Source organism: Gambusia affinis, linkage group LG09, assembly GCF_019740435.1.
Source record: "Gambusia affinis linkage group LG09, SWU_Gaff_1.0, whole genome shotgun sequence".
In the NCBI taxonomy this organism is placed as follows: domain Eukaryota; kingdom Metazoa; phylum Chordata; class Actinopteri; order Cyprinodontiformes; family Poeciliidae; genus Gambusia; species Gambusia affinis.
Window position 1 is genome coordinate 9,361,885 of NC_057876.1, and position 26,226 is coordinate 9,388,110.

Below are 26,226 nucleotides of genomic sequence, written 5' to 3' on the forward strand. Positions count from 1 at the left end.
ATGATCAAACCACACGGCTTCCTGTTTCTCGGTGTTTCACGGCGAATGGGAGGTGCGCAGATGAAGAGGAAACTCCCTGAACAACTGACCTGACGGATGACTTTGCACAGATTTGAAAATTAGATTAGGCTGATGTAAGTTTCTGCAAGAGGACAGTTTCAGTGGAGATTGTGGCTAAAAAGGAGAAAACATTTCCTTGTCACAGTTTTAACCCTTGGTGGTTTTGCACCTTTTGCTCATCTTTCTGTGTACTCTAAGCTCTCTTCATTTGCCAGTGTGGCTCGACTTGTTCCTCCAGTTCAAAACACACAAAGCCCCGCATGTGAACCAGCATCGAAGCATTCAGTTCAGACCCTACAATGAAGCACAGAGAGACAGCTTCAGGGAACAAATAAATACAACAGCAGCAGCACAGTGTGCCCTGTTTGCTCACAAGTGAGAGCACAATAACCAGGGGATTAGTCTGGGGTTAAAACGCAGACGGTGGAAAAGCAGAAAAGAAAGATGAGGGAAGGAAAAACAAGCAAGAGCGAAGGAGGAAGAAGTCGAAAACAAAGACAAGTGGGGGCTGAGAGAAAGTTTCTCTTTTCGAGGCTGAGTAACTGGACGGGTTCTGCACCGTATCCAATTACATAATTCAAACAGGAGACGCTAGCATCTGAGGGGGGAGAAGAGAGACGACATTGTTCTCTGCTGCGCGACCAGAAGAGAGCGACTTTCTCCCGCCGTCACCACGTGACGGTCCGGCCGTCGAGCGGAGGGACGTCGAGGACTCCTTAAAGCTGCCACCGATGGGTGGCCACTCAAAAATCCCAGCTAATAAAAAACCTTGCCACTCACAGGTGCACTGTGTGGAGACTGGCAAGCTATTAAAGACATTCCAGTGAAAGAATGTAGCACTGCCCTTTGGTCTCTGCGTTGGAGTTGGACGAAAATAAGCTAAAAAAAATATATGTAAAAAGAGGGGATAACCCCATCAAAGCTACACAGGGTAGTTTAATGCCAGAGCAGGTGCCACTGTTCCCTTGTTATTACGTCTGGGCCCCTCCAGCATATCCAGTCTCAGGTTCCACAGAAATGTACTCCGAGAGTCTCTGGGCTCGTTTTTCGAAAACAGCTTCAATAGCTGGAGAAATGGGTAAATAACAGGAGAAATGGGTAAATAACAGGAGAAATGGGTAAATAACAGGAGAAATGGGTAAGTGGAGGCGGTTTACGAAAAATGCTGATATAACAGGAGATAGCTATAAACCTGGGTCCAATTAAAGTTACTGAACCTGTTGTACTGGACAACTAGGCGGGACGGCCGTTCGAACTAGACTAATTTCCTCTGCTTAAGCTTCTCCGGACAATAACATTACAAGAAACAACGATGACACACATGCCGGCAGCCTGGTGAAACACCCTGGTCCTGTGTGTTCGGCAGCCACCTGATCTCAGCTCATGTGTCAGCTCGGATTTCTTCAGGAAAAGTGTTACAAGGCATCTTGTAAATCGTATTTTAAGGGTTTACAACGCACAAACCCAAAATAGTTGATTGGAATTTAGTTACAACTCTGTGAGGTTATGACTACTAACATAGACTATTTGTTTGTACAGTTTTATTATGAAAATAACTCAAGCTCAGTGAAACTGGGTGGATGTCATTTCAGGACAGACGTGCTCTAATTCTGCCAAAGCTGCTCAGTTGGATTCATGTCTGGAGGTTGACTGGGTCATATTAACATATGACTGAGCTTTGATGTAAGCCATTCTTCTGAGCTCTGGTTGTGTAGGGTTGCTGTCCTGCTGGAATCACATCTTTTGACCTCTAGAGACGAGAGTCACAACTAAAACATGTAGGACACTGGACTGAGGATCTGGGTTGGGGATGGACCATTGTCCTACATTTAGCAAAGAGGCTATGTGGGTCAAGCTACTTCAAATTTTATGTCATGCCACAGATTTGGGTCTAAAGAAAGTCATTGTATATGTGGCTGTATGTTTAGGATAGTTATCATGCTGTAAGGTGAACTTGTGCCTCAGTCTCACGTCCATTTCTGTCTCCAACAACATCGGCCTGTATTTGATTCCATCAATGCTCCATTAGTTTTGTCTGGTTGACTCTAGCAGAGAAAAGCATCTCCACAGCATGATGCAGCCACCATTATGTTTCGCCATAAGGATGACGATGTTGGCAGCGTCATGGTTAGTGTTGTCTTTATGGACGTGCAACATTTTGCATCCAACTTCAACTTTTGGCCTCATCTGACCAGCAAACCTTCTTCAACAAATTAACTTTACTCTACATGGTATGTGGCAACCTACAACCTGGACACCAATTTCTTTTTTTCTCGCCAACCATACGGTAACTTCTCCACAACTTTCTCCCTGACATTTCTGCTGTGTTTCCAGGTCTGCATTATGCTGTTTGTTCACTGATGTTTTCAAACAGACCTCCAAAGCCTTCACAGTACAGCTGGATTTATAGAGAGATTACTTTAAACACAGGTGTTACATTTTTAGCAAAACTGAACCTTTTCCCAGAGCAGCGCGGAAGCATTCCCCCGTTTCCATTTCTGTGTCTCCACGTCTTTTTCTTTTAATGACAAAAGAAGCTAGTAGTAAATTTTTAACCACTGTTTTCAGTTTTCCACTTGTTTGCATTTGCAGGTCACATTCATTGACCCGAACCTTTAAAGTCGCCATATAAGTTTCATGGAAAAGCACAGGATGTGACGGCAAACAGAAACACAGCTGGAGAAAGCAGAGTCGATATAAATACAACAGTGCCCACTCACAGAGGAGGGCGTTGACTTCTGGCCTTTTGTTCTGCAACGCTACGACTCGTCCGACTAAATAAAAGAGACAAGGGCTGGATGCACCGCGTGCACATGTACACAGAGGGTAACCGCTGCTGCCAATGTCTATAAAAAACCTGTGCGTGCAGGCGGTCCTCGCAGAGAGATAAGCCCGATCAATAAACCGCGAGGAAGGGATGAGGATGAGATCAGGTGAATACACCACCGTTGAATTACTCACGTTTGTTACCAAAACAAAAAATTTCCATGACGGGAAAATGGCACGTTGAGCAGCAACACAATAGCTTTTTGTGGGGGCTGCCTGAGTTGGTAATGTTCACAGATGTAGCATGAAGATCCCCCAGACTCATAGACATTAAGATCTTTCCCTGTAAATGACAGAGGGTTCCTTCTGTCTCATACGGCTGAAGAACTCAGCATCAGCACAGATCAAGTGACAACACAGCCACTGCTACAGATACATCCGATATGAAATACAGTGTGTGCCATGTCTTGACAGACATGCTGATTGACAGAAACGAGTGTGTGGGCCACTGAGCCACCTCCTCTGCATGTACACATCCACCGATGCTCTCTCACACTCGCACTTAAACCTGTTACACATCATGGATCTGCTCTGATGTTCGGACCTTTACATTTGCCGTGCTGCGAAAACTCTGAGAGAAACTGGCAGAAAACGTTGGCTGACTTTGGAGTCAATGAACAAAAATATCACCGCGGTTAAGTCGCAAGGCACTTTTCTTAAATGCAGACAAATCATGGAGTGTCTTCAAGTGCAGAGAAAGAACTTGGTTCACTTTACCAGTTTACCGAAGGAAAAGTCAACAGAGATCGCCCAGACACTGGAGCTGCTGGAAACACTGGTAGGTTTAAGTAAACACGCATGGTATATACTGTTGCATTACCTTTACAGTACAGTAATTTATACAGAATTACAGATAAATAACAGTGGGTTATAAAAGTTGCAAGTAGTGGACTATTTTCATTTTAGGCGACATTTGGTCCTTTTGTTTGTTTCTTGCTTCCTCACATCAAAGTTCATCAGTCTAGAGGGGCCAGGTGATTTTACAGTAACCTGATCAGTGCAAGGCAAAGTTTGGGTCCCCGATTCTGTTCAAGATTTTTAGCTTGGACTCAAATTCATTGCTAACTTTTAAACACTTTTGTACTAATTAAGTTGTAAGCTGAAATAAAACCTCTTGTAACATCTTTATTCTTACCTTTTAATTGGCCTGCAGAAGCATAGATGTTGGCGCAGTGTTTGACAACCTTTAGAAGGAGGAAACAATGCCACCTGTTGATAATGATTCACTTGGGTGTGTTCATTGTCTGGAAATACCCAGTTTGGGGTTGGAAGTTTTTAAATGTCACCTTTAGCACCATCCTCACTGTAAAACATGGCAGTGGCAGAATCATACTGTGGGTATGCTTTTCTTCAGCAGTGACAGGAAAACTGGTCGCAGTTTATGAAACTTAAACTCTAGCTAATACTGGTAGCCTGTGGTATAATAGAATGGTTTAAATCAAAGCAGATGTATGTATTAAAATGGTCCAGTCAAAGTCCAGACCCCTGATCCAACTGAGAACCTGAAGACAAATAAATATATATAAAAAGTTCTGAATCTTTTCTGACACATCTTTAGCCACTTTCTAAAGAAGAACAGGCATGAGATGTACCCAGAAAGACGAAATCACGTGAAAGCTAGTTCTTCAAAGTACTAATTCATAGAGGATAAACGCAAATGCCTAATTATCTTTGTAATAAATACTTTAAAGCCAAGCATCCTTCTCATTCCACTTCATAAATATGTAGCATATCTGTTCGCCTATCACATAAAATCGCAATAAACACTTGTGGTTTAGAACTCGATGAAAAGCTCAAGAGCGATAAAACGTGTGGCAGGGCAACGTTTTGTTTACTTGGGCTACCTCGAGATATTTCCTCTTGACGATGGTGACAACAGATCAATACACAATGTTTCCCGTTACACTGAGAGTATGGAGCTGTGAAATCTAAGCAGCCTCATTAGCAGCTGCACGTCCGGCCTGGCTGCAATCAGAGCGGCAGACGGCTCAGAGAGCGGATCAGCCTGCTCACAGGATGAGAAAAGGCAAAGAGTTTAAGTGTAAGAGCATGACACCCTCTCCTTGGAGCAACCAGACGTGGAATTAACCACATTATAAGAGAACGGAGAGAGAGAATGTGGGAGAAGGTTGAGCTAATGATCAGAAGTATAGAGGGAAATTAGATAAAAGTGAAGCAAGACAGACTTCAGGAGACAAAAAGCAATCAGCTAATGCTTTTCCATGTTCGTGATTGGATGGTTGAAGCTGAAGGGAAACGTCTGTCAAGGAGCACAGCGTTGTCGCAAATGTGCTCTAGCCCACTGCACCATCTGTCAGATTGTGCATGCATGACCAACCTGCAACAGAAGACAGTAGATTGAGAATTTAACATGTCAGTGTTGGATTTATTTACCTCCCACTGAGCCCAACATTTAGGAGCATCTGCAGAATGTGCAGTAAACTAAATGTGCGACAGCATGAAAGTGGGCGTCACTCAAACATCACAGAGCTTGACGGACCAGAATTTGTGTGCTTTAATCTTTGGGATAGGCCACACTAAGCAAATGGTCAGCACACAGCTGACGGTCAGCAGAATTAGTGTTTCATCAGCTGCCAAGGTTTTAAGAACACACATCCACATGCACTCACCGAGGAGAGAGTCAACCCCCAAAGGACTCAAACAGCTGATTGAAGATATCACATCAGCTGTCAGGCCGACTCCACCGAGAGACACAGACAAACTGGGCCAACACCACGTAGTCAAATAACATTACCTAGCACATATTCAAGTTACAGATCCTGTAGGGTTGCAATTAAAAAGCACATAGTTGATGGTAACAATGTCACGTTTTGTTGTAAGTTGTCCATATCTGAATGAAAAGGTGTTAACTTTCTCTACAAGTTGGACGGTATAGTTTAAGAGCCTTGAGACATTTCCTTTGAACTGATAATATATCAATGCAATAAGCATAACCCAAAACAGCACACCCATTTTTACAAGAGAACAGAGAAGATTAAAGATTATTTTCCAAATTCAAATACATTTTGAAGTCTACAGACTTTAGGCTGCTAAATTTGATTATTGTATTTCCTCCTGAAGGTATGTTTTGCTGATGATCCCATCAGTTGCTGCTTGTTTGATGTCGACATCAGGGCGATCCTCTTCAGTAAATGAAAAGTGTGTCCCCTTCAAATTTACAACTGGAACGGCATTTATTTGTTCTTCTCAATCCAGAGTCACTCAAAAATACCAGAGATACAGATATACGGAGAGCCAGAAAGGACAAAACCATCATTCTACCACCACCATGTTTGATAGATGATCTCTTTTGAATTTCCACGTATTCAAATAATCTTGAATAAGATATATTTTCAAACTAAATATATATTGCTGTTCTTTAACAGCAATATATTGGTGGATTTTAGTTTTATAGTTTTGTTAAAAAAATTAATTGAGACAACTAATTGCTCTAAGATTGATTGGGATGCGGACAGGATATTTCATATCCCTCCAAATGTTTTGGCACAGCTAAACTCAACTTAATGTTTGTTCTTATCACAAGCATACTGATAATTGCTGTCATCTCTTTGAAGGATTTTGCTATCTTACTGTTGGCTCTGTTTTGTTTCTCTGTCAAATACCAGTCTATTTCTCCTGCTTCAGCTTGTCCTGGACAGCATCCACAGTTTCAACCTTAAACATTCAAGAACAACTTTGGACTTCTTATCTCTCACTGTTCTTTTTCCAACAAAAAACATCATATTGCATGGCAGCGCCCTGGTTTACAGAACTAACCTGACAAAACCAGATGGTTTATTTCAAAGGTAATCTGGGAAGTGGACGGAGTCTCTGTCTATTAAAGTCACAATTGAACTTCTACTAAACCTAAAGGGCCAACACAGCTGATTTTTGTCCCCAAAACAGGATGCAAGCAAATTTATGGCATTGGTGAACTGTACTGACTGATATTTGACATTAATCAGGCTGACGCTTAGTTTCAAATGGGCTTAAAAGTAAATAACCTCATTCAATCTTATCCTTTGGCTTGGAAAAGTATTGCCTGAAACTGCTTCACAGCTTGTCACATTCTTACTATAAACCTCTACGTGATTTATTTTAATTTTAATCTGATAAACCAACACAAAGTCATAAAAAGTAAGTTGAGTGGGAGGAAAATGATACATGACTTCATGTTTTCTACTAATAACAACCTGAAATGCGTAGAGTGCCTGCCCTACTCTGATTTCACTAAATAAAATCTGCCTCTGTCCTCAGTTAGGGGAACTGACTTTCATAAAAGTACAAATAAATGCAGTACAAGACGTCGCTCTGCTTGAGCACACCTGGCTCCAATATTAGCTCATTAGCAGAGCTCTGTGAGCCCTTGACTGCAGGCTACTGAGGCAATTTGGCCCTTTAAAATAAAGCGTGTAGGACAAGGGACAGATCTAGACGTTGCAAAAACTGGCCCTGGAGGACTGCAGTTTGAGACTGCTGATCTAGAAGGCAAAGAAGCGGTAAGGTGGTCAAGAAACAACTTTTTTTTTTGTTTATTGTTATGTACATCAGCCCTTCACAAGTCTTGACATTATTCAAAAATGCCAAGCATTTTCAATAAAGAGCTTGGCACCATTTAAAAAAAATTTTTTTTTTTACCTTTGTTCACAATGTGATGGTTTTACGTTGTTGTAAACCAGCCTTAAGCGTCTTGAAAGACGCTAATAAATAAAATGTATCATTATATGAAGTCTTAAAGGTTTGCCACAAGTCATGTTGGGACCACAACAAACATGTTTAAGAGCACACTCTGGTTAGACTGCCTCAAAATTGGACGTTTTTGCCCTACATGCAAAAAGCACGTCCCACAATGGCAAACTGATGGCGGCGGCTTCATGCTGTGGCAACAGACAGGGAAGGTTGTCAAGAGTGCGTAGCAAGATGGAAAAAGTCAAACACACAACCAACTGAGAATGTATGACAAGACAGTAAATTTGCTGATCTCCATCCATCCAGCCTGCCTGACCGAGCTGGAGCTACGCTGATGTTTGTGGCTGAAGTGTTACCAAATGTGAAAAACAAAAAAGTTTAAGGGGCGTGAATGCATTTGCTTGGCACTATCAAATATAAGAACTGGCTCACATTTTAAGTGCAAAGTCTATTTAAACACGCAAGTGTGGGTTCAACATGCTAAGTTGTTAGAGGTGTTAGAAGAAGAGGTGTTATGCAGAGAGAGATGCAGCGATGAAGATGCCCAAGATAAACATCAGGGGCGGATAGATGTCAAAATTCCCCAAATTCAAAGAAGTTCCAAGTAACTCTATAAAATCAGAAAGAATATCTTTCCAAACAGCAAGAGCAAAAGCTGAACTCAATTTGATTTGCTTGGTAAAAAATGTGTAACTTAAAACCTTTGCCCAAGAAATTGAGCCGCTCCAATCTCACCTCAAATCCATGCGTGATGTGAGGTGGATGTGATGGAAAAGTGCATTTCTGTGGCGTGACTCGAACTCAAAGCAATATTTAAGCTGTCTATATGATTGCAGTGCAGTAATAAGCACTCACTCACAGCTCGGAGTCAGGAGTATCATCTGACAATCAGCACCTCTGAGCTTCTCCATTCCTAAATTAGGGGAATGGCTGCAGGACGGACTCCAGCAAGTGGTTGCAGGCCCATTGTCTCTATTGTCAGGTCCAATCTGACACTTACGTCAGCAGACGCCCTTATCCACCGCGCTCAAAGGAGTCTTCTTGTAACGCTCCATGAGTCCTCAGGTCAGAGGTCACCTGTGGCCTCTGGTCTCCAGGACGACAGCCTGGCAGTCCCCTGGACCCTTACCACCCTCTTCCCTCACACAAATACTAAGAAGCAGCTTTTGTCCCCAAAACTCTCCTGTGCATTTAAAGGAGTGTAAGTTTCAGCCCAAACATTTACAGCCAAACTCCTTTCAGAGGGAGAGCAGGAGGCCACCAGAGCTGCAGAGCGACCCGGGCTGAAAGCCGCATCTTAATGTTTCATATCTTTCAAAGATAAACATGTTGGCCACACTTGCTTCATTGTAAAATAACCTGCCCTCCTGACAGCATCACCGTGATTCTGGTTAAAGTCCTGTGCTCCGGTCTGCATAAAGTTACCCAGACCCCCAACACCAAGCACTAACGCCCCCTCTGCTGCAGGTCTGCATGTGGACAGCGATCAGAAAAAACTCACCATGCTCTCTGTGCAGGACATCTCATTGATCAACACTGGCACTCTGCTGCAGTTTTCTGTGCTCGCTGCGTGGATTAAATGAAATCAAAACAAACGCAGTCGACGGGGCTGCGCAGGATACTTCCCCGTCCCCGGACTTCAGGGCCGAACAGCGGACGGCGACCAGCCTGTGAGCCGAGAGAGAGAGAGAGTAGCAGACTGGGACTGTTTCTTTTCCCTCCCGGACGTTTGAAAAGAGGAGAGAGAGGCAGAGAGAAAGTGTAGTCTGCCCCCCCTTTGACTGCACAGACACGCTTACAGATAAGAGGAAATACAGCGACATCTACCGACCGGGTGAGAAAGTGCGCCGATGTAGCCTTTACACTTTACAGCTTACATTTTCACCGTCTTTATAACAATTTTAATGTAGAACAACTTATTTAATTATCGCAAAATCCATTTTTCAATTGTAATCGATTAAATGAAGATAGTCCCGTTATTGTTTTAAAAGATGATTAAAATATGTCTGTCTGCTGACCAGGAGTGAAAACTGAATTATTACTCGTTTGTTAACTTGCATTCAGTTACAGTGTGGCTAAAACATTTTTTTTGTATAAGTAGCAGAAATTAATATGTTATCTATAAAATATGACTCCGTGAACACAACCTTTAAACTACATTTGCCAAATTGTCTTGTATAAATCCTCTTTGGGCCCTAAATCCAGCAGATGATCCTAAGCAGTTAAGAAAATCACTTATTTACTAGGTTTGCCCTTATTTCTAAAACAAAATCAACTTTAAAATGACATTTTGTGGTTCCAGTCAAATATTTTTATGGAGAGGAGCTTGGTTTTATCTTATTTTCTCTTTATAAATCATATAAAGAACATTAATAAGGAACCTGTTATGGGTGTAAATGTTAAATTTAAACATTTATATATATATATATATATATATATATATATATATATATATATATATATATATATATATATATATATATATATATATATATATATATATTGAGACTGGACATGTTCCAACAGCAAAAAAAGAAATTTTACCATTTTAAAAACTAAAGTGTATATTTGTTAGTAATATGTTGATAAAGTATTATTATATTGTCATATCTTATTTATTCGGATTTTTGTTTCTGCATAAAGTAGCATCTTAATGCAACAAATATCAATATTTCATGTACAACAAAGTTATGTGCATATGGAGAACTTAGATAGAACAGAGTAAGTTATAAAAATTATAAAACGTTTCAAAAATAACTTGTTTTGCACACATATACTGACATGAGTCGCAGGAGGACAAAGATTCTGTTTTCTGTTCAACGTTTTGATCATTTTTATACATAAGAAAGAAGTTAGGAAATGCACACATTTCTTTTGGTGTAAAAAGTTTTATTATCCGACCTTGAACATTTGATAACATCTTGCATCTCTGTTGCATCACAATTTCATCACTCACAGCCTCCAAAGGAGAACAAAGCGGTTTATGTTTCTCTGTTTTTTGACTAATTCACTTCACATTCTCTGACAGGGTAAGAGACTGCTCTCATTTACAGTCTCTGTCCCCTCAGTGATGCCGTCCAGGTGGGGCTCACACCGGCAGTTTCTTAGTTTTGGGGACAACTTTAACAGTGGTGGAAACCGATTTGGCCCCCTGAAGGTTCTGGGCAGTGCAGCTGTACGTCCCCTGGTCCACATCCCTCACCTCATCCACCTGGAGAACGGACTGAAACTGCTGCCGAGATGCTTCTCCGCTGACCGGGATCGCCGTCTCCTCTGTGTACAGAGGCCTCCCGATCTACATCCAGGGCAAAAAAATAAAAAATAAAAAACTCCATTCAGCAAAAACTGCGAACAAAAATCTATATTGAGTTACATTTGCTTAATGGGTCAAATCGTGGTGTAATTATAATATCAAATGCACTGACAGATGAGTTGTTGGGGTGATCAAGCTCATACCTAAAAGTCTTTTCTCTGTATCTGTATGCAAAGATACAGAACAAAGAGACCTTAGATCCATGTGATCAGTCATAAATTACCATGCTGTTTGCTGTGGACGTTCTTGTCCCACTGGTGATTGATATTGATCACATTTTTTTACCTGAAGTGTTGATCCCAGATATTTCAATCACACTTTTCATGAGCTGATATTTATGATGGCGTTCTTGGAGAAAATGGTAAATGTCCAGAATCACTTAGATAGAAAATAATATTACACAGGAATTATTACATCATTATGCTTCACCATAGCCATGACAGATGATTCAGGATTGTGCACATCAGATGGACAGTTAATCAATAATAAAATCTTACCACCATCTGTCCTTGACCTGTTTTACAAATTTACTTTTGTGTGATTTTATTTCGATGTAAAATTAGAGTGGTAGCATATATTTTCTTTTGCCACCAAAAGCAGCATCATTTGTAAAAAAGTAACATTTTCATATCTAGCAATTTTCTTTTTCTGCCACTCTACCATGCATAATGTAAATCGGTGTGAAGTCTTTAGAGCAGATCTGACCTGCTGTCCTGGGTATTCCCAGTTGAACTCTATGAAAACGTCTCGTTCTCCAACGGCACTGCAGGCCACACGCAGGTTGTCCCCCACAGCCACCGAGCTTGATGATGCCTGGATCACTGGAGTAGGAGGAGCCATGGGGTCTAATGGTATGGATAGAAAATCCATTAATTCCATTAATACACTCAAAATCAGACAAAGCAAGTTTTTCAGTAAGATATAGGAGCTTGTTTTCAGTCAATGATTCCTTAATGTTAATTAAAAAAAACCAAAACAACTAGTTCCTACTACTAAATGTACTTTCTGACAGTTTCAGGCTATGGTGTTTGATCTAAAAGAGGTAAACGTCGATTCAGAGCAGTAAAATTAAACAATCTGATCCTGAATGGTATACCGTTGTAGAAATCCTGACCTTTATGCCAGTTTGCTCTGTTTACAATTGTGGAACAGAAAGTAAATGAGCTGAGTTGGAGGATCTGTTTGGAGGATCCAATCAGTTTTATACAGCAGTCAAATATTCAATTAAACACCTGTGGACATAAACTCTTTGACAGTGCTCACAGTTGACATAGATGAGGATATACTTGGTGGAGCTCTGCCTCAGGTTTCCCAGAGTAGCCACACAGTGCAACACTCCGGCGTGATGCAGCTGCGGCCGATGGATGGTGAAGCCCTTCCTGTTGTTGAAGGAGATCTCCGTCCCGTCCACTGACACTTCCCCCGGTGGGAACTCACGGTGCAGAGTGACTTTCGCCTCAGGCGACGTCACCTGGCAGGGGAGGACTGTCGGCCAGTTGCTTCTCAGCTGGATCATTTCATAGTGGCTAGATGATGGGGTGAATAATTCTCGAGGGTCTGGTTTGAACGACAAGAGAGGTTGATTATAAGATCAGTTAGGTTCGGCTGAGGGCTCTGAATTGGTCATTATCCTGAACGTCTTTCTTCCTTGTTGTCACAGTTCCAGCTGTATATCTTACAATTTTACTCTCACTGTTTGGCAGTTTTTGCCAAGTTGCTCTTTCCTTCTTAGAAATTTCCTCAATATGAGAAGAGCAACACAAATTGACCTTAGATGTATATCATCCTGTCATATATTTCCTTTTTTTTGCTGAATAAATACATTCAAAGTAAAGGTTGAATGTTTCAGTAACATTTCCTTGTGGGATTATGGTATTGCAATACATTTTTTTTTTTTTAGGATTTTACACATATTGACCAAGGCGAAAAATGTACAAAAGAAAATGTTTTTCTGCTGCACCTGGAAAAAAGATGAATACTTTGATAGCTTTGTTGTACTCCCTCCTGCAGTCTTTGTCTTCACAATACATGGGATAACAGGTATACTCCCCTGTGTCTGCAACAGTTGTGTTGACTAATGTCAGCAGGCTAAAGCGTTCTTGTTGGACAATCCTGCAGATTGAAAAGAGGCACATAAAGAACAATCAGATTTGTGCACATCCCATTTCCTGTCTTCATCATGCACAATGCAGATTTATGAACATGTGTCTTACACAAGCCGTCCTTCATCCTCCTCCACATAAAGGGGGACGCTCCACTGCACAGGTTTGCCCCTGCACCTCAGGCTCAGTGTGTCTCCTGTCTGCACGCTCAGGGTCTCTCCCACTTTCTTAAAAACACCTCTGCCAAGAACCTTAATGATGAGAGTACATGATAATTTTTAAAATCTGACAATTTTGACAGCATAAAAGAGATGCACACCTCCCTCTGTAAGATGCTGTTTCCTACTTGTGTGAGTGATGCCTTGGTCTGAGCTGCAGCCGTAGGTTTGGTCTTTGGTTTAACCGACTCAGCTCTTTGCCTTTTATTTGTTGCTTTCTTTGGTGTGGACGTTCTTCCACGAGTTGTTTTCTCTTCTTTGGCATCTTTTTACCAGTGCAAAACCCAGAGTGCAGGCAAAGTAAGAGTTAGCGCATGTACAGAAGTGCAAAGTGAAGGAATGAATTCACCTACCCGACTCAAAAACTACGGCGCAAACAAGGAGAGCGCTCAGCACCAGCCTCCACTTCGACTCAGATAACTTCAGCAAACTCATCATTGATCTGCTGACGTCCAAAGTGGTGTGTAAACTCTTAGTTCAGGTAGTCCAGGACAAAGAAAGCTCTGCACAAACAAGAAGAAGACTTGTAGAAGAGGCGAGAGTAGACGTGCAAAATCACACATTCCTTAAACTGAGGGCAGATCAGTAGTACCACAAATTCCTCTGGAGTCCCTGGACCAATAAGGGCCCAGAGCTTGTTTGTTTAGCTGCAGGACTGGAGTAGAGCAATCAATGGCAGCACAAGCCTGGCTCTCACAGATGCTGCCCAGAAAATTGACTGTGGGTGCAGAGTTAAAAACATTTGGTGACCAATAAACCCTGTGGTCTGCATTCACAAACTCAGGAAAAATTAAATACAACTACAGTTAAAGTAGTCATGCAATCACACTTAGAAATAGGCTGATAATGTTTATTTTTTGGTGCATTATGTAACTTATGGTTCTTGATAGTTCAAACAATGATCCAACTGCTTCAAAACCTCTGACTCATTTTCACAGTTCCCTGAACTGATGTACATCTGAATTTAAGTTCTCAGATCTACTGAAAACAAATCAACTTCTTCAGTGGCAGCCATCCTGTTTCAGGGAATGCACAGTACAAAAAGTAATTTGCAATTTTTAAACATAGGATTATTGGTGCTTTCTTCATTTTTTTGTAATATGGGAGTTACAGTGAGGTTTGGGATTTACACAGATTAATTGTAAATTTCACTTCTTATTACATTATATGTTATTCAATAATATGTTTTTTTGGACATTTAATCATTGGATCCATTACTGTATATAGTGTATTTATTATTAATATTACATAAAATGTGGTTTCAAACAGTTTTATGATCTCATCGATATATTTTGTTTAAAAAAATTGCTTTTGAGTTCAACACAGAAGTTAAATTGAAAGATTAAAATGTTAGTTTGAACTCCAATAGTCAATAATGTATTAATATCAAACAATTTTTGTCATTTTTAGCAAATTCAACCTGATCAAATCCATGTGAGTCACCTGATCGCCCTTTTTACCCCCACAAACAACCTCTCAGACAATGAGGTTTTAAACACCTCTTGCTCCATCATAGCAACATTTTAAAAGTATTTTTAAATCTCCAATAGTCTCAATTGCTTTAAGAGCTTCTCAAGAGAAGAAACTCTTATTGCTATATTTTCTACAAATTTGATCATGTGTTAAGATCTTGATAGATTTCTTAAGCCATATTGATGGTCACTAAGTAACTCATTTTTCTTCAAAGGGTTTTCTATTGATTTACACACACGCTTCTTAGGAACCTTCGACAACTAAGGGAACAGTTACAGAAAGTATGCTTGTTGTCAGTCTTAAAGAGGGGGAAACATTTCCTCCTTTCCTTTTTCCAGAACATAAAAATAGAACTAAATGATTTACCGGTTGTTCTATTGTCTTATTTTAGGAATAAAATATCTGTAGTATTGTAGTCCCAGGGCTGCACAGTGGTGCAGTTGGTAGAGCTGTTGCCTTGCAGCAAGAAAGTCCTGGGTTCGATTCCCGGCCCGGGGTCTTTCTGCACAGAGTTTGCATGTTCTCCCTGTGCATGGTGGGTTCTCTCCAGGTTCTCCGGCTTCCTCCCACAGTCCAAAAACATGACTGTCAGGTTAATTGGTCTCTCTAAATTCTCCCTAGGTGTGAGTGTGTGTGTGAATGGTTGTTTGTCCTGTGTTGACCTGCGACAGACTGGCGACCTGTCCAGGGTGAACCTGCCTCTCTCCTGGAACGTTAGCTGGAGATTGGAACCAGCAACCCTCCTGACCCCATTAGGGACAGGAAATGGATGGATGGATTGTAGTCCCATTTTGTTTTCCTGAACTTTAATTTGCACAGCAACACAAAATTATTATCAAATAAATAAATTAATAAAAAATAAAAAATGGAACCACCTATTTCTTCTATAGACTGAAAAATAGTCATTTTTTATCTGTACAAGAATGGATAAATCCTGTTATTTGTTAGTCATAATGAATTAGGTAAAGTGTTATGTTAAGAAATGCTCGGTTTTCACATAAAAACTGATACAACAAAATCTTTTTTACTCCAAACTAATGCCCTCAGCTGACTGTACTCTGATTTCCAGCATATTATCAATGTTTACCTAAAGTGTAGACGTAAAAATCGCTTCCTTTAGAACAAAAAACTAAACTAAAATACATTTTAAAAAGTGGTGTATGTGGCTCTGGTGCTAAAATAACTTCGTTGTTCTCATTTTATTTTCACGGTTCTGCCAGGGGGAAGGTCATAAAAAATCCAGTTTATCATTGCATATACGGTAATTTGTAATATGATTATCTTTGTTGAAAAACTCTTCGACACTTTGTCAAAATTGAAACAAATTGAAATCATACTGTGTGCTGAGTGAGGATTTATATGTTTCCTTGAGGTGACAACTAAGCCGGGATCTTGAGCAGGAAAACGAAAAGCTGTCCTGAAAGGTTCTTTTGTTCTCCGTTTCCTGTGGCCAAAGAGACATTTCTGAACAAAAGGTGGTGATGTTTATTGTTTTATTTCACTTTCAGTCAACCTGCGACAAAAGTAACTCCAGGTTACAATTAAATGTTGATTCTTTTTTTCCTTTTTAAATTAAGGAATACATTTACAGAATTTGAGCAAATATGCAAAATGTTCATATTTACATGTAAAAACGCAATGCAGTTTTTAGCAAAGTTATGTATAAACAACAACAAAAAAAGGGACGAGCCAAATACGATGTTACACAAAATGGCATTTTGTATATAGTGCATCTGCTTGTGCCTAGAAGCAAAAAAAAAAAAAAAAAAACGAAAAAAGAAAGAAAGAAAAACCATGCAGCTTAAAACCATTATTACTATTACAAAATGGCAACAATTTTAAGGGCAAATACAGTATTCTTCAATTTAATGTATCAAAATGTTACATGTCTACAAAATATTAATTGTTTTGTTAATTACCTTTTTCATTTTATAACAATGGTGTGAGAGGCAACATAAATACACAAATATGTTAAATAATTTAATTTACTTTAAAATATTTGCTTCTCTTCAAGGCGTTTTAGGAAGTACAGTAAATCTCTCTGAACCTAAACATGCTGATTATGCAGTGATGTGTTACACAGTACAAACATCTGACTGGGAAGATGTAACTCAGTTTCAGATAAGGAAAAAAAAAAAAAGCTCCCCTACTTGGATATTTCTTTCCAAATGTTCAGCAAACCTGCTTACTGGCACTTTTGGTCAATAAAAGCCACAAAACGAGACACTAATCAATGCATGTAGAATTTAGTTACAAGGTTATTACGTAGTTACTCTATGTAACATCTCAGTGTATCTGTCTTCACCCCCCGTTGGGCTCAAAACTTCTCCTCTCTAATTATGTGCGTGTCTGTTTTGCTGCTGACTGTTTCGACGTTGGTCCGGTCGGTCCGGTCGGTCCTGAGTCGCTTCCTCTGAACGCTGTTGCGGACTCCGTAGCCAAAATAGATAACTAACCCTGCAGAGAAGGGAATCAGGCGGATGGTCGTTCAAGATCAGCAGGGATGATAAGGTTTTTAAATGACTGAAGCTGCAGAAAAGTGACTAAATCTTACCCACTAACATCCAGATAGCATATCGCAGCCATGTGGCTGAACCTAACTGCACCATCAAGTAGACATTGATGAGCGTGCTCACTAGAGGTAGAGCTGGCAGAAATGGCACCTAAGATGAAAATCTGAGTTAGAAGGGTTGTTTTTAAATTATGTTCTTTACAAAGTGAACTTCAATTTAGGCATGGGCCTGTATAAGATTCTCCAGGTATTATAACAGAGGACACATGTTCCAATATCTTTTGTTCAAAACAGGAAATCAAAACGTTTGCTGGAACTGGCAATGAGTCTTTTTGACTGATGAGGAGGAATTCTGGTTCACTCTTCATTGATAAAGTAGTTCCAACAGACTGAGCTTTGCAAACAAAAGAAAACCTTCCAATCACCATGTCTAAACCATTAACTTTGAACCAGTATGATGAAAGCTGCCACCATCCCACACCAACTTGACTTTAGCTACCCTTACCATAAAAGTTGCCTTTGTGGGATTCTGTGGTTGAATCCAGATGAAGATTAAAATGAGAAGCAGGAGGAAGGAAAAGATGCAAACAAGCACCACGCTCCATGCCTCTACGTTTACCAGAGCGTCTATGGCTTGAGTCAAGGTGACGCACAGTGCAACCACACATACAACTGCACAGAGACAAATAAAGAGCAACGATCAAACCGTGAGCCAGAAAGGGAATGTTTCTAATAAAAACTCTGGCATCTCTTACCAGAACTTATGGTTAGGATTGTGACTCTTCGTGCTGTGTCAGAGTTGGGAGATGAGGGTGGCTTCAGGAACTGGAACTTGGGGTTTGGTTCTTTGACCTGCAGGTCCGTGTCTTCAGACGGGGCAGCCTGGTACCTTATGTACACAAAAAGGACACGTGTGTTGTGAGTTTTCATTTTGCTTTTAGGAACTGAGATTTAGAAGTTTTAGAAGCGGAGATATGGCGAGAAAATGTCTGGTGAGCTGATTCAGAAGATTATTTACTTGATCTAAACTAACTTTTGGAAATCTCTGAATTAGGGTCATGATCTGCATTTTCTAAAGAAAGCACACAGAAACAGCTTTTTTAGCATAAGATGTTCAAACTAATTCACACACATGGTGCCACCCTGCCTTTTTTCCAAATAGATATATAAAATTTATGACTGCTTGCAGCCTTTTGTGATTGTTTTTAAAGCAGAGGCAGAATCAGCTCACTTTGGGATCTGTAGGTCAAACGATCAGAAAAAGAAATTTCACAAATGTACCTCAGTATCAGGATGCATATTGCTACAAGTGTGTAGGCAAACAGAGTACCAATGGACATCATTTCCACCAGGGCTTCCAGGTCAAACAGGAGACCCATAATGGCTGAATATATAACGTAAAGAGATACACAATATCATTTTGAGTTCAAGTCATAAACGCCAGTGCGAACTTTTTAAAACAGCCTGAATTTCTGTACCTGCCACAACTCCGGACGATATGGTGGCTATAGCGGGACTGCCCTTGGCAGTGACTTTGGTCAAAGGTTGGAAAAGCAGCCCGTCTCTTGCCATGGCGAAGAGAACCCGAGGCATGGGGAACATGGAGCCCAGCAGGCTGCAGAAAAAACATGCAATCAGGGACAAACAACAACCCCATTATGGCTGTTTGGGCCTCAAAAACAGAAAGACTGATTGTTCCCATTGATTTCACTTGATTTAAATAAAAGTTACTCGGTCAGCATTCTTTTTCTTGACCCCTGAGCAAACTGATATGAGCGGTGGCCATTGTTTCAGCACTCGCTGTGTTTCCACCGTTTCTTTAGCATCTTCCTTCATAACTTTTGATGGTTGTCTTAAAAAACATAACATTTGAATTGATTGTTAACACAAACTTGGGTCTCGATTTCTTTCAGCCTCATGAATGCATATTATTTATGCCTGGATTCCCAAAACAAAAAATGCATTCAGCCTGTCTTTGAAAATTAAATTACTGAGTCTGAGAATGTCCTCCTAAGTCTGACGCCAACTCCAAGTTCATGTACCGCAATGTTTACACATGAAACATCCTGAAACTTGCAGGAATTATTTGCACTGATGATTATTTTTGTATCACATCGGAGGCAGACACGGTACTTCACCGTTTTGTATTTGTCCTTTAGTGTTAGATTGTATAAAACGGGTGAGAAACACATTGATATCAGCTCTTCTTGCGTACTGTTGTTAACTTGGTCACTAATCACAAAAAAAAAATGTGAAAACTCCACAGGTTTTCTCAACATGCTGAACTCAGCTGGATGCCGTCTTCAGGGCAGAGTCAGGGCCACTGAGGCACATCAAATGCAACATTTGCTCTGGACTGAAAAACACGTCCCAAACAAAGCGGTACTTTTAAACTCCACTGACCATGTTCAGTTGAATTTTTGCTGGGCAAGGCTCGGCCAATCAGGGATAACATATTTTTATTATTTACACTAAAGCTTTGCAAACTAAATTCAGAATTTTTTTTTTTATTTTTTTTACTGCATAATCCATGGACGCTGCTGCTCTCTAGCTTTATTACTGACAAGACACGTATTGCTCTGTGAGGATTCAGACCTGGTGGACAGGGCACACAACGATCCCGCAGCCACGGCGTATTTGGCGGGTCCCCAGCCAACGTATTCGAAGGCCACTGGCAGAGGGCTTTTCTCGTTGAGCATGTAGTAGGGCATCATCAAGGTGAGGGCAGCAGACACCGCAAAGTAGGCCAGGAAGCATATCAGGAGTGAAGCCACAATGCCCACAGGGACAGATTTCTGAGGGTTTTTCACCTCCTCACCTGAAAAAGGAAGAAGAGATGTGCTTTGTGATGCAATCTTTGAGAGATACAGAAGCTCCATTGCTGCAAATCCTTTCTGGGAGTTATCGTTTGTAAACCAAACAGGTAACTGCAGTGCAATTTAAAGCACTTTATAGCTTCATAGGTTGTAAATTCACCGTATGATCATGCAGGTCTACTAAAGTGTCTTATCGCAGTTTCAGAAAATAGTTTTGCTGATATACTTTATTGTCTTGTTTGTAAAACTTTACTACATCATTCAAAAGGCATCACCAGTGCTAATGGTAGCTGTAATACTTTGTTTTATTGCGTTAAAAATATAATTATCTGTATTTCACTCGTATCTTAGTTATCAAATGTTCAGAGGATTTGGTCATAAGAGGAAGAACGCCCCTTTTACCTGTTGTAGCGATGCAGTCAAATCCAACGAAAGCATAGAAACAGGTTGCAGCTCCTGCCAATGTGCCGCTGAAGCCATAAGGAAAAAATCCCCCCACTCCGTATTTGCTGGTTATATTGAGGGTGTTGCTCAGGTTGCTGCATGAAGACAGGGCATGATTTTATGTTTACTTACGGTCAGATAAGCAGGAAGGTAATATTGATGTATTTACAAGTCTCTCATTTATTTCTTTACAATTGGAATCCAAGAAGCCGGCCATACGTAGAATTGTTGAAAGTGTTTTAGTTCAATGTTTTGAACTTTATTGTTGTTATTAATAATAAATGTGTTTAACTTGCAGTTAAAGACTTTAATCACAAAAATTTGTGGTATTTAGGCACATAATCCCTGAAAAACAGAGCACTATAATTGTATTTGCTTATATATATATATATATATATATATATATATATATATATATATATATATATATATATATATATATATATATATATATATATATATATATATATATATATATATATATATATATATATATATATATATATGGCTGTGGATATTTTCAACCCATTTTCAGTCCAGTATTTGATTATTTCAGACAGTCATTTGTTTTGTTTGTTTGTTTTCCTTTGTTTTTTGTTTTTTTTTTCTACATTTTGCTCCTTCAACTCAGAATTATAAATGATCTAAGAATGAAATTTTGACTAAACTTAAAGGGAAACGCAGTTTAGCAAAAAGACAGTTTTAGATAAGCTTTGGATTTAATTTTTAAAATTTTTCTAAGCACAAACCTTACGTTGTCATGGTCAGCTAAAATTACAGGACAGGAAATGAGTGGAATATGCAGCAATAGTCCAAAACTAAACTGGTGAAATAAAATTTAGGAAAGCCTAACTATTCATCAGGAGCTTATGAAAATATTGGGTTTGAGAGAAAAATGTTGGTGTTTTGAAACTTTTGCACAGTCCTACGTATAGGTTCAAAAACTGATGGGTATTTGGAAAGAGGTTCTGTGGCTTGGACCAAATATTGGGTCAAAAGTTGAACCAGTTTGTTGTATAGAGTAAAGACTAGAAGGGGATTCGTCTTTCTTTACAGGCAGCCACTTTAAACTATATACCAACCTGATCAGATTCCACAGAAGGATATAAGAAATGTTGATATGGCAAATTATACTTTAAAATAATTTTCATGAAATCATGTTTATTTATTGAAGAGAACATTAGCCTTTTAGCATCTTAAGTAGTTAAGTCAAACATAATATTTAACATTCACACTTTGTCCAAATAATTGCTCATAAAATCAATATACACAGAGACTTATTAGGGTTATTATTACACATTATTGGTTGCTATTCTTTTAGCTCTTTCAGACGTTTGCCCAACCTTTCCAGGTATGAAGTGGTGAAACCTTTGTTCTAACCATGCATAACCTTTCACCTGCCAAGCTGGACATTTTCTATCTTCTTTGGCAACCGACGACTTAAAGTTATTAGAAATATTGTCATATAAATAAATGCTGGTGGAAGTTTGCAGTTAGAGTTATTTTTTTTAGATAAGGGGCCACAACTGTAAAACGATAATTGATTGGACAACTGGTCTATCACACATCAATCATTTGAGAAATTTGACCATGTGTCTTTATAGTTCATCAAAATGTAAACACCTTGGTTTAGGTACATGGTTTTTAAACATCTCGTTTACATATATGAAATTGATATAAGCGAGGACAAAATGGCTAGGTATGGTTGCAACTTCGGGGCACAAATTGGTTAAGTAAGTAACTTTGACTCCAAGCTTGTGTTTTGTTGTTTTAATTTGAGGAGTACAAGTGTAAAATAATAATAACAATAATAATAATAATAATAATAATAATAATAATAATAATAATAATAATAATAATAATAATAATAATAATAATAATAATAATAATAATAATAATAATAATAATAATAATAATAATAATAATAATAATAAACAATAAATTTTAATCACAACATTACTTGTTTAGTAATCCAGATGATAGATTATTCGTTTTAACCTCTAAAACTACCTCTTTTGTTCAGTTAAACAAAATGATGATTGGACCCAACTGGCCCAGGAATTAGTCAGTAAAAAAACACTAGTTGGGTTCGCTCTTACTTGAATTGCGCTGTTGCGTTTATCAGAGCCTCTTCGCTGATCTGCCAGTTGGCGAGGTTCCCTTTGATGAACCCAGAGATGATCACAAACAGCAGCACGACGATGTTGATCGCTGTGAAGATCTTGTTGATGGTCGTTGACTCTTTCACCCCAAATGCCAATATGCCTTCACGAAAAGCAGATTAATTTTGACATGTTTAAATTGACGTGCAGTTTTCCTGTATTAATCGAGGACGCATCAATTTGTACCTGAGAGCAGCAAGATGAGACCGGCTGCAAAGACATCTGGGTAAGGCGCCAAGCCAGGAAGGCCCATGGATGCATTTTCCTCAAAGTACTTTGATATGACCCCACCAATCAGGTCATCGAACGTCCCACTCCACGCCAGAGCAACGCTTGATGTTCCTGAGCGGAAAAAAGGGCCATAAAATGATAATTCTGAGTCACCATTTTAGTGCCGTCATAAACAGAAAATTTGGATGGAAACATTTCCTTCCCCTGGTGTTCATTAAAGCACTTCTGCTTAATCAAGTGGGAAAAAATAAATAGGTACATTTTTTTTCCCGCAAGATAAGCTTATGAGAATTTGCTTTTCAGGAATAAAAGATCAAAGACAAACATCACAGAGAACCTTCCTTTATCATTTATAGGTTCATTTAAGTGTCCTTAGAGACCACGTCAAAATAATGATAATCTGTTTTTGAAATTTAAAAGCTAGTATTGATGGAAATGAACAGGTCAAGAGTCAGCAAGTAAAGCAAATATATTCCACCAGCACAGGCAAAAAGAATAACCAACATGAATTTTGGATAAATGAATATAAAAAGAACATTTTATCTTCTAAATGAACTTTTATAAAGTTATTTTTACTTAAAAAAAAAATACTTTCAGTAAAGAATGTGATACTTGCCTATGACATAGGAGAGCAGCAGATTCCAGCCGGTGATAAAAGCCAGCAGCTCACCAACAGTCACGTAGCTGTAAAGGTAAGCCGAGCCCGTTTTGGGAACCCTGGATCCAAACTCCGCGTAGCAAAGTCCGGCAAATATAGACGCCAAGGCAGCGATGAAGAAGGAAATGATAATGCTGGGTCCTGCGGTGTCTCTGGCCACCTCTCCGGAGAGCACATAGACCCCGGCTCCCAGGGTGCTGCCCACGCCCAGGGCGATCAGGTCCAGGGTGGATAGGCATCGGTTAAAAGTGGACTCTTCCCCATCGGGCTCGATGGGCTTCCTGCGAGAAAGACTCACCAGAAAGGACTTGACCGCACCGCACGGCATGCTTCTGCCTGGGGTTCGGATCAGAATAGTGAGGGGATTATGTAAGAACCCACAGGCGGGAGAGCAGGTTGATGTTGTGAAGACGGGCAGAGCAAATTTGTGAAAGGTCGAGGGGAGAGGAAAAGGACAGGAAGGGCATATCAGAGGATCTGTCAGTAAATGATTGCCAGGTCAGCTCTCCCTATCAAGAAACATCACTGATGTTCCCTTTTGGTGTCCCTTTTTCATTGGTCAAATGTGGGATGAATCTGCAGAAAAAAGCAAGTAAAAATCTAGTTTTCTGAGACCACAACAGACCGTGTCAGAGAATGAGATGTAGAAAACTGAAAACTCACATCTTTGTAGGTCTCTGCCTCACAGGTGTGTTGGGAGGACACAACAGGAGCTGTCATCCCCTTAAAACTAGATATTTCTTTTAATATGTGACCTCCTTTATCTCCCCCAAGATATGATTGTGCTGATGCCTGGAATTTCCTTTGCAGTCCACAGGACAGAAAACTACGCCCTGTTTCCCGATTGCCCTTTAATCAGTCATTGGTTATATGGCCTATTACTTTGTTGAGTAGGTTTTCTAAAAAAATAAAATAAAAAATTTTTAAAAAATGCAGTGGTCTTACAAAGTGGTCTCAACCCACTCATGCAGTTATCACATCAGAGATAGAGTAGCTGTTCAGGTCCTAATCAATCAATTCTGAAAACAAATGAAGAAAAACAAGAAATCAAAGGCAAGCAGAGGTCAGAAGAGGTCGAATGCATACATTTTCACTTGAGTTTTGTTAGTCTTGGAGTAAAAAATAACTTGAGTGTTACTGTGTTTGAAAAGTAAGTAGAAATCTGATAAATATGTTCGATCAGAAATATGTCAGAATCAGAGTTTAAATTAGATCAAATTAATGACACAGAATAACGACTTTATTGATAGGAAGTCAACTGTTTCCTGGTGGACATTTACATTTGTACTGTTGTTAAGATTCGTAACTTTGATAAACCTCTGACGATAATGCCTGCCAGATAATTCAATACTTCAAGGTCCACATATCTGTAAGACTTTGTCTCCCTGGAAAAGAACAAGAAACCTGCAAAGGGACGGCAGGTTCCCAGCATTTGCCTGTCTTTGATTAGGTTTGCAAACCTGCATTGTATCTCCTGGACATGTCGTTTGCTCAATGGCTCTCAAGATCCCGGCTTTCATCAGTAACCTAAAGAAACTGAGAGTGCCAGGCTTTCAGCCCCTGAAAGTTTTTTTTTTTTTTTTTTTTTTTTCTTTTAGTGGAGGACAAAGCAGCTTTTATGGCTTATGTATGCGGCGGGCCATAAAGCTGCTCACTGAGAGGTAGCGTTTACCTTCTCGTCTCCAATCATGGGATTTCAGATCACCTAATCCCTCCTGGCATTCACTTCAACGGGCAGAAAGCAGGCGAGCAGGAAGGCGGCCGGCATGAATGGTCAAAGTACCTGTGACCGAATCTGCGCTCAGGCCGGATCTCTCCAGCTGAGATACCATTTCCAGTGAGACAAGGGGTAATGCTTAACTAAATAACAGCATCAACACACGTGATCTGCAGCTTTATGATCACGCGGCTAACCATGATCCTGTTGATCCTCAACTAATGTTCACTAATGCAAAATTTATGGCTCCTTCTTATGCATTAGAAGCAAATCAGACAGAACTCTTATCAGAGACAGTTCGTCAGTAGGACACACTCATTCATGTTGATGCCGAGGTTTTAAATCTGACTTTCTTTGCAGACACGCAAGCTCTTTACCTTTCTCTCCGGTCCTACGAGGGCCAACCAGTGGTCTGTGCTGGCGCGACAAAGACAACACAAATATCCGAGCTTGTGACTTGGATGAGGGAAACGTTGCTGCCATATATCCAGGACTGGCCTGCTTGACCCTCCTACTCAATGGAGTTACTCACAAAGTAGCCTTTCTTACTCGCGACCAGTTTGGGTCATAATGTGCTCATTATTGCACGGAGGCAGAGTGAGAACTGTAAACTGTAAATCCTTCTCAGAATAACCCTGATGACTGACTGCTCATGTCCTCGTCTGATGTATTTGTATGGGTTTTCTTTAAGAAGGTGTTCATTTGTACTGGAGTGAGGACCTTTGGCAGACATCAGGGATTTAATCTCCATTAACTGCTCGCATAAAATAAGTGATGTCAGCGTTTATTCTGATGTAAAATCAAAGCTTAAATATGTGCAACAAAGCAAAACAGGTACGAGACCGAAATGAAACTTCTAGGGTTACTCAAGAAATCTGCTTGCCTTTAATCTGAATTACAAATATGATTTCAGAGCTTCATTAAATTACATTTTTCACATCTGACTGAATTGTGCTCACGCTCCCCTGTTTCAAGTGCAATGCAGCTTGAAAGCAGAAGAGGTCA

General features: G+C 39.8%; 3 protein-coding genes and 1 long non-coding RNA gene across 6 annotated transcripts in view; 1 reads left to right on the forward strand and 3 right to left on the reverse strand.

Moving 5' to 3' along the window:
• Positions 1-9,201, reverse strand: part of n4bp3 (NEDD4 binding protein 3) — a 29,835-nt gene extending 20,634 nt beyond the window's left edge. The window contains exon 1 of the mRNA XM_044127295.1: positions 9,077-9,201. The gene's annotated coding sequence lies outside the window, so the exon portion shown is untranslated. The remainder of the gene's footprint in view (positions 1-9,076) is intronic.
• LOC122837152 lies at positions 7,271-10,703 on the forward strand. The gene is made up of 3 exons (XR_006371700.1): positions 7,271-7,385; positions 9,093-9,409; positions 10,604-10,703. It is a non-coding gene; the product is annotated as an uncharacterized LOC122837152 (long non-coding RNA).
• Positions 10,462-13,761, reverse strand: LOC122837151 (platelet-derived growth factor receptor-like protein). 2 transcript variants are annotated; one of them, XM_044127301.1, is made up of 7 exons: positions 13,562-13,761; positions 13,337-13,473; positions 13,102-13,241; positions 12,849-13,000; positions 12,175-12,445; positions 11,594-11,733; positions 10,462-10,870 (listed from the first exon to the last, which is right to left on the reverse strand). In XM_044127301.1, the coding sequence occupies exons 1-7, from the start codon at positions 13,644-13,646 to the stop codon at positions 10,779-10,781; spliced, it is 1,017 nt and encodes a 338-aa protein (XP_043983236.1). In that variant the 5' UTR covers positions 13,647-13,761; the 3' UTR covers positions 10,462-10,778. The 2 variants fall into 2 exon arrangements, with proteins under 2 accessions (XP_043983236.1, XP_043983235.1); XM_044127300.1 differs by having other exon boundaries at positions 12,152-12,445.
• Positions 13,762-16,160: 2,399 nt separating this feature from the next.
• On the reverse strand, positions 16,161-25,657 carry LOC122837153 (cationic amino acid transporter 2-like). 2 transcript variants are annotated; one of them, XM_044127302.1, is made up of 13 exons: positions 25,599-25,657; positions 24,168-24,523; positions 23,463-24,080; positions 22,802-22,957; positions 22,553-22,718; positions 20,412-20,548; positions 19,789-20,011; positions 18,672-18,808; positions 18,475-18,577; positions 17,949-18,082; positions 17,699-17,865; positions 17,236-17,344; positions 16,161-17,138 (listed from the first exon to the last, which is right to left on the reverse strand). In XM_044127302.1, exons 3-13 carry the CDS (start codon positions 23,830-23,832, stop codon positions 16,999-17,001), a joined length of 1,842 nt encoding a protein of 613 aa, XP_043983237.1. In that variant the 5' UTR covers positions 23,833-24,080; positions 24,168-24,523; positions 25,599-25,657; the 3' UTR covers positions 16,161-16,998. The 2 variants fall into 2 exon arrangements, with proteins under 2 accessions (XP_043983237.1, XP_043983238.1); XM_044127303.1 differs by lacking the exon at positions 25,599-25,657 and having other exon boundaries at positions 24,168-25,080.
• Positions 25,658-26,226: the final 569 nt, after the last annotated feature.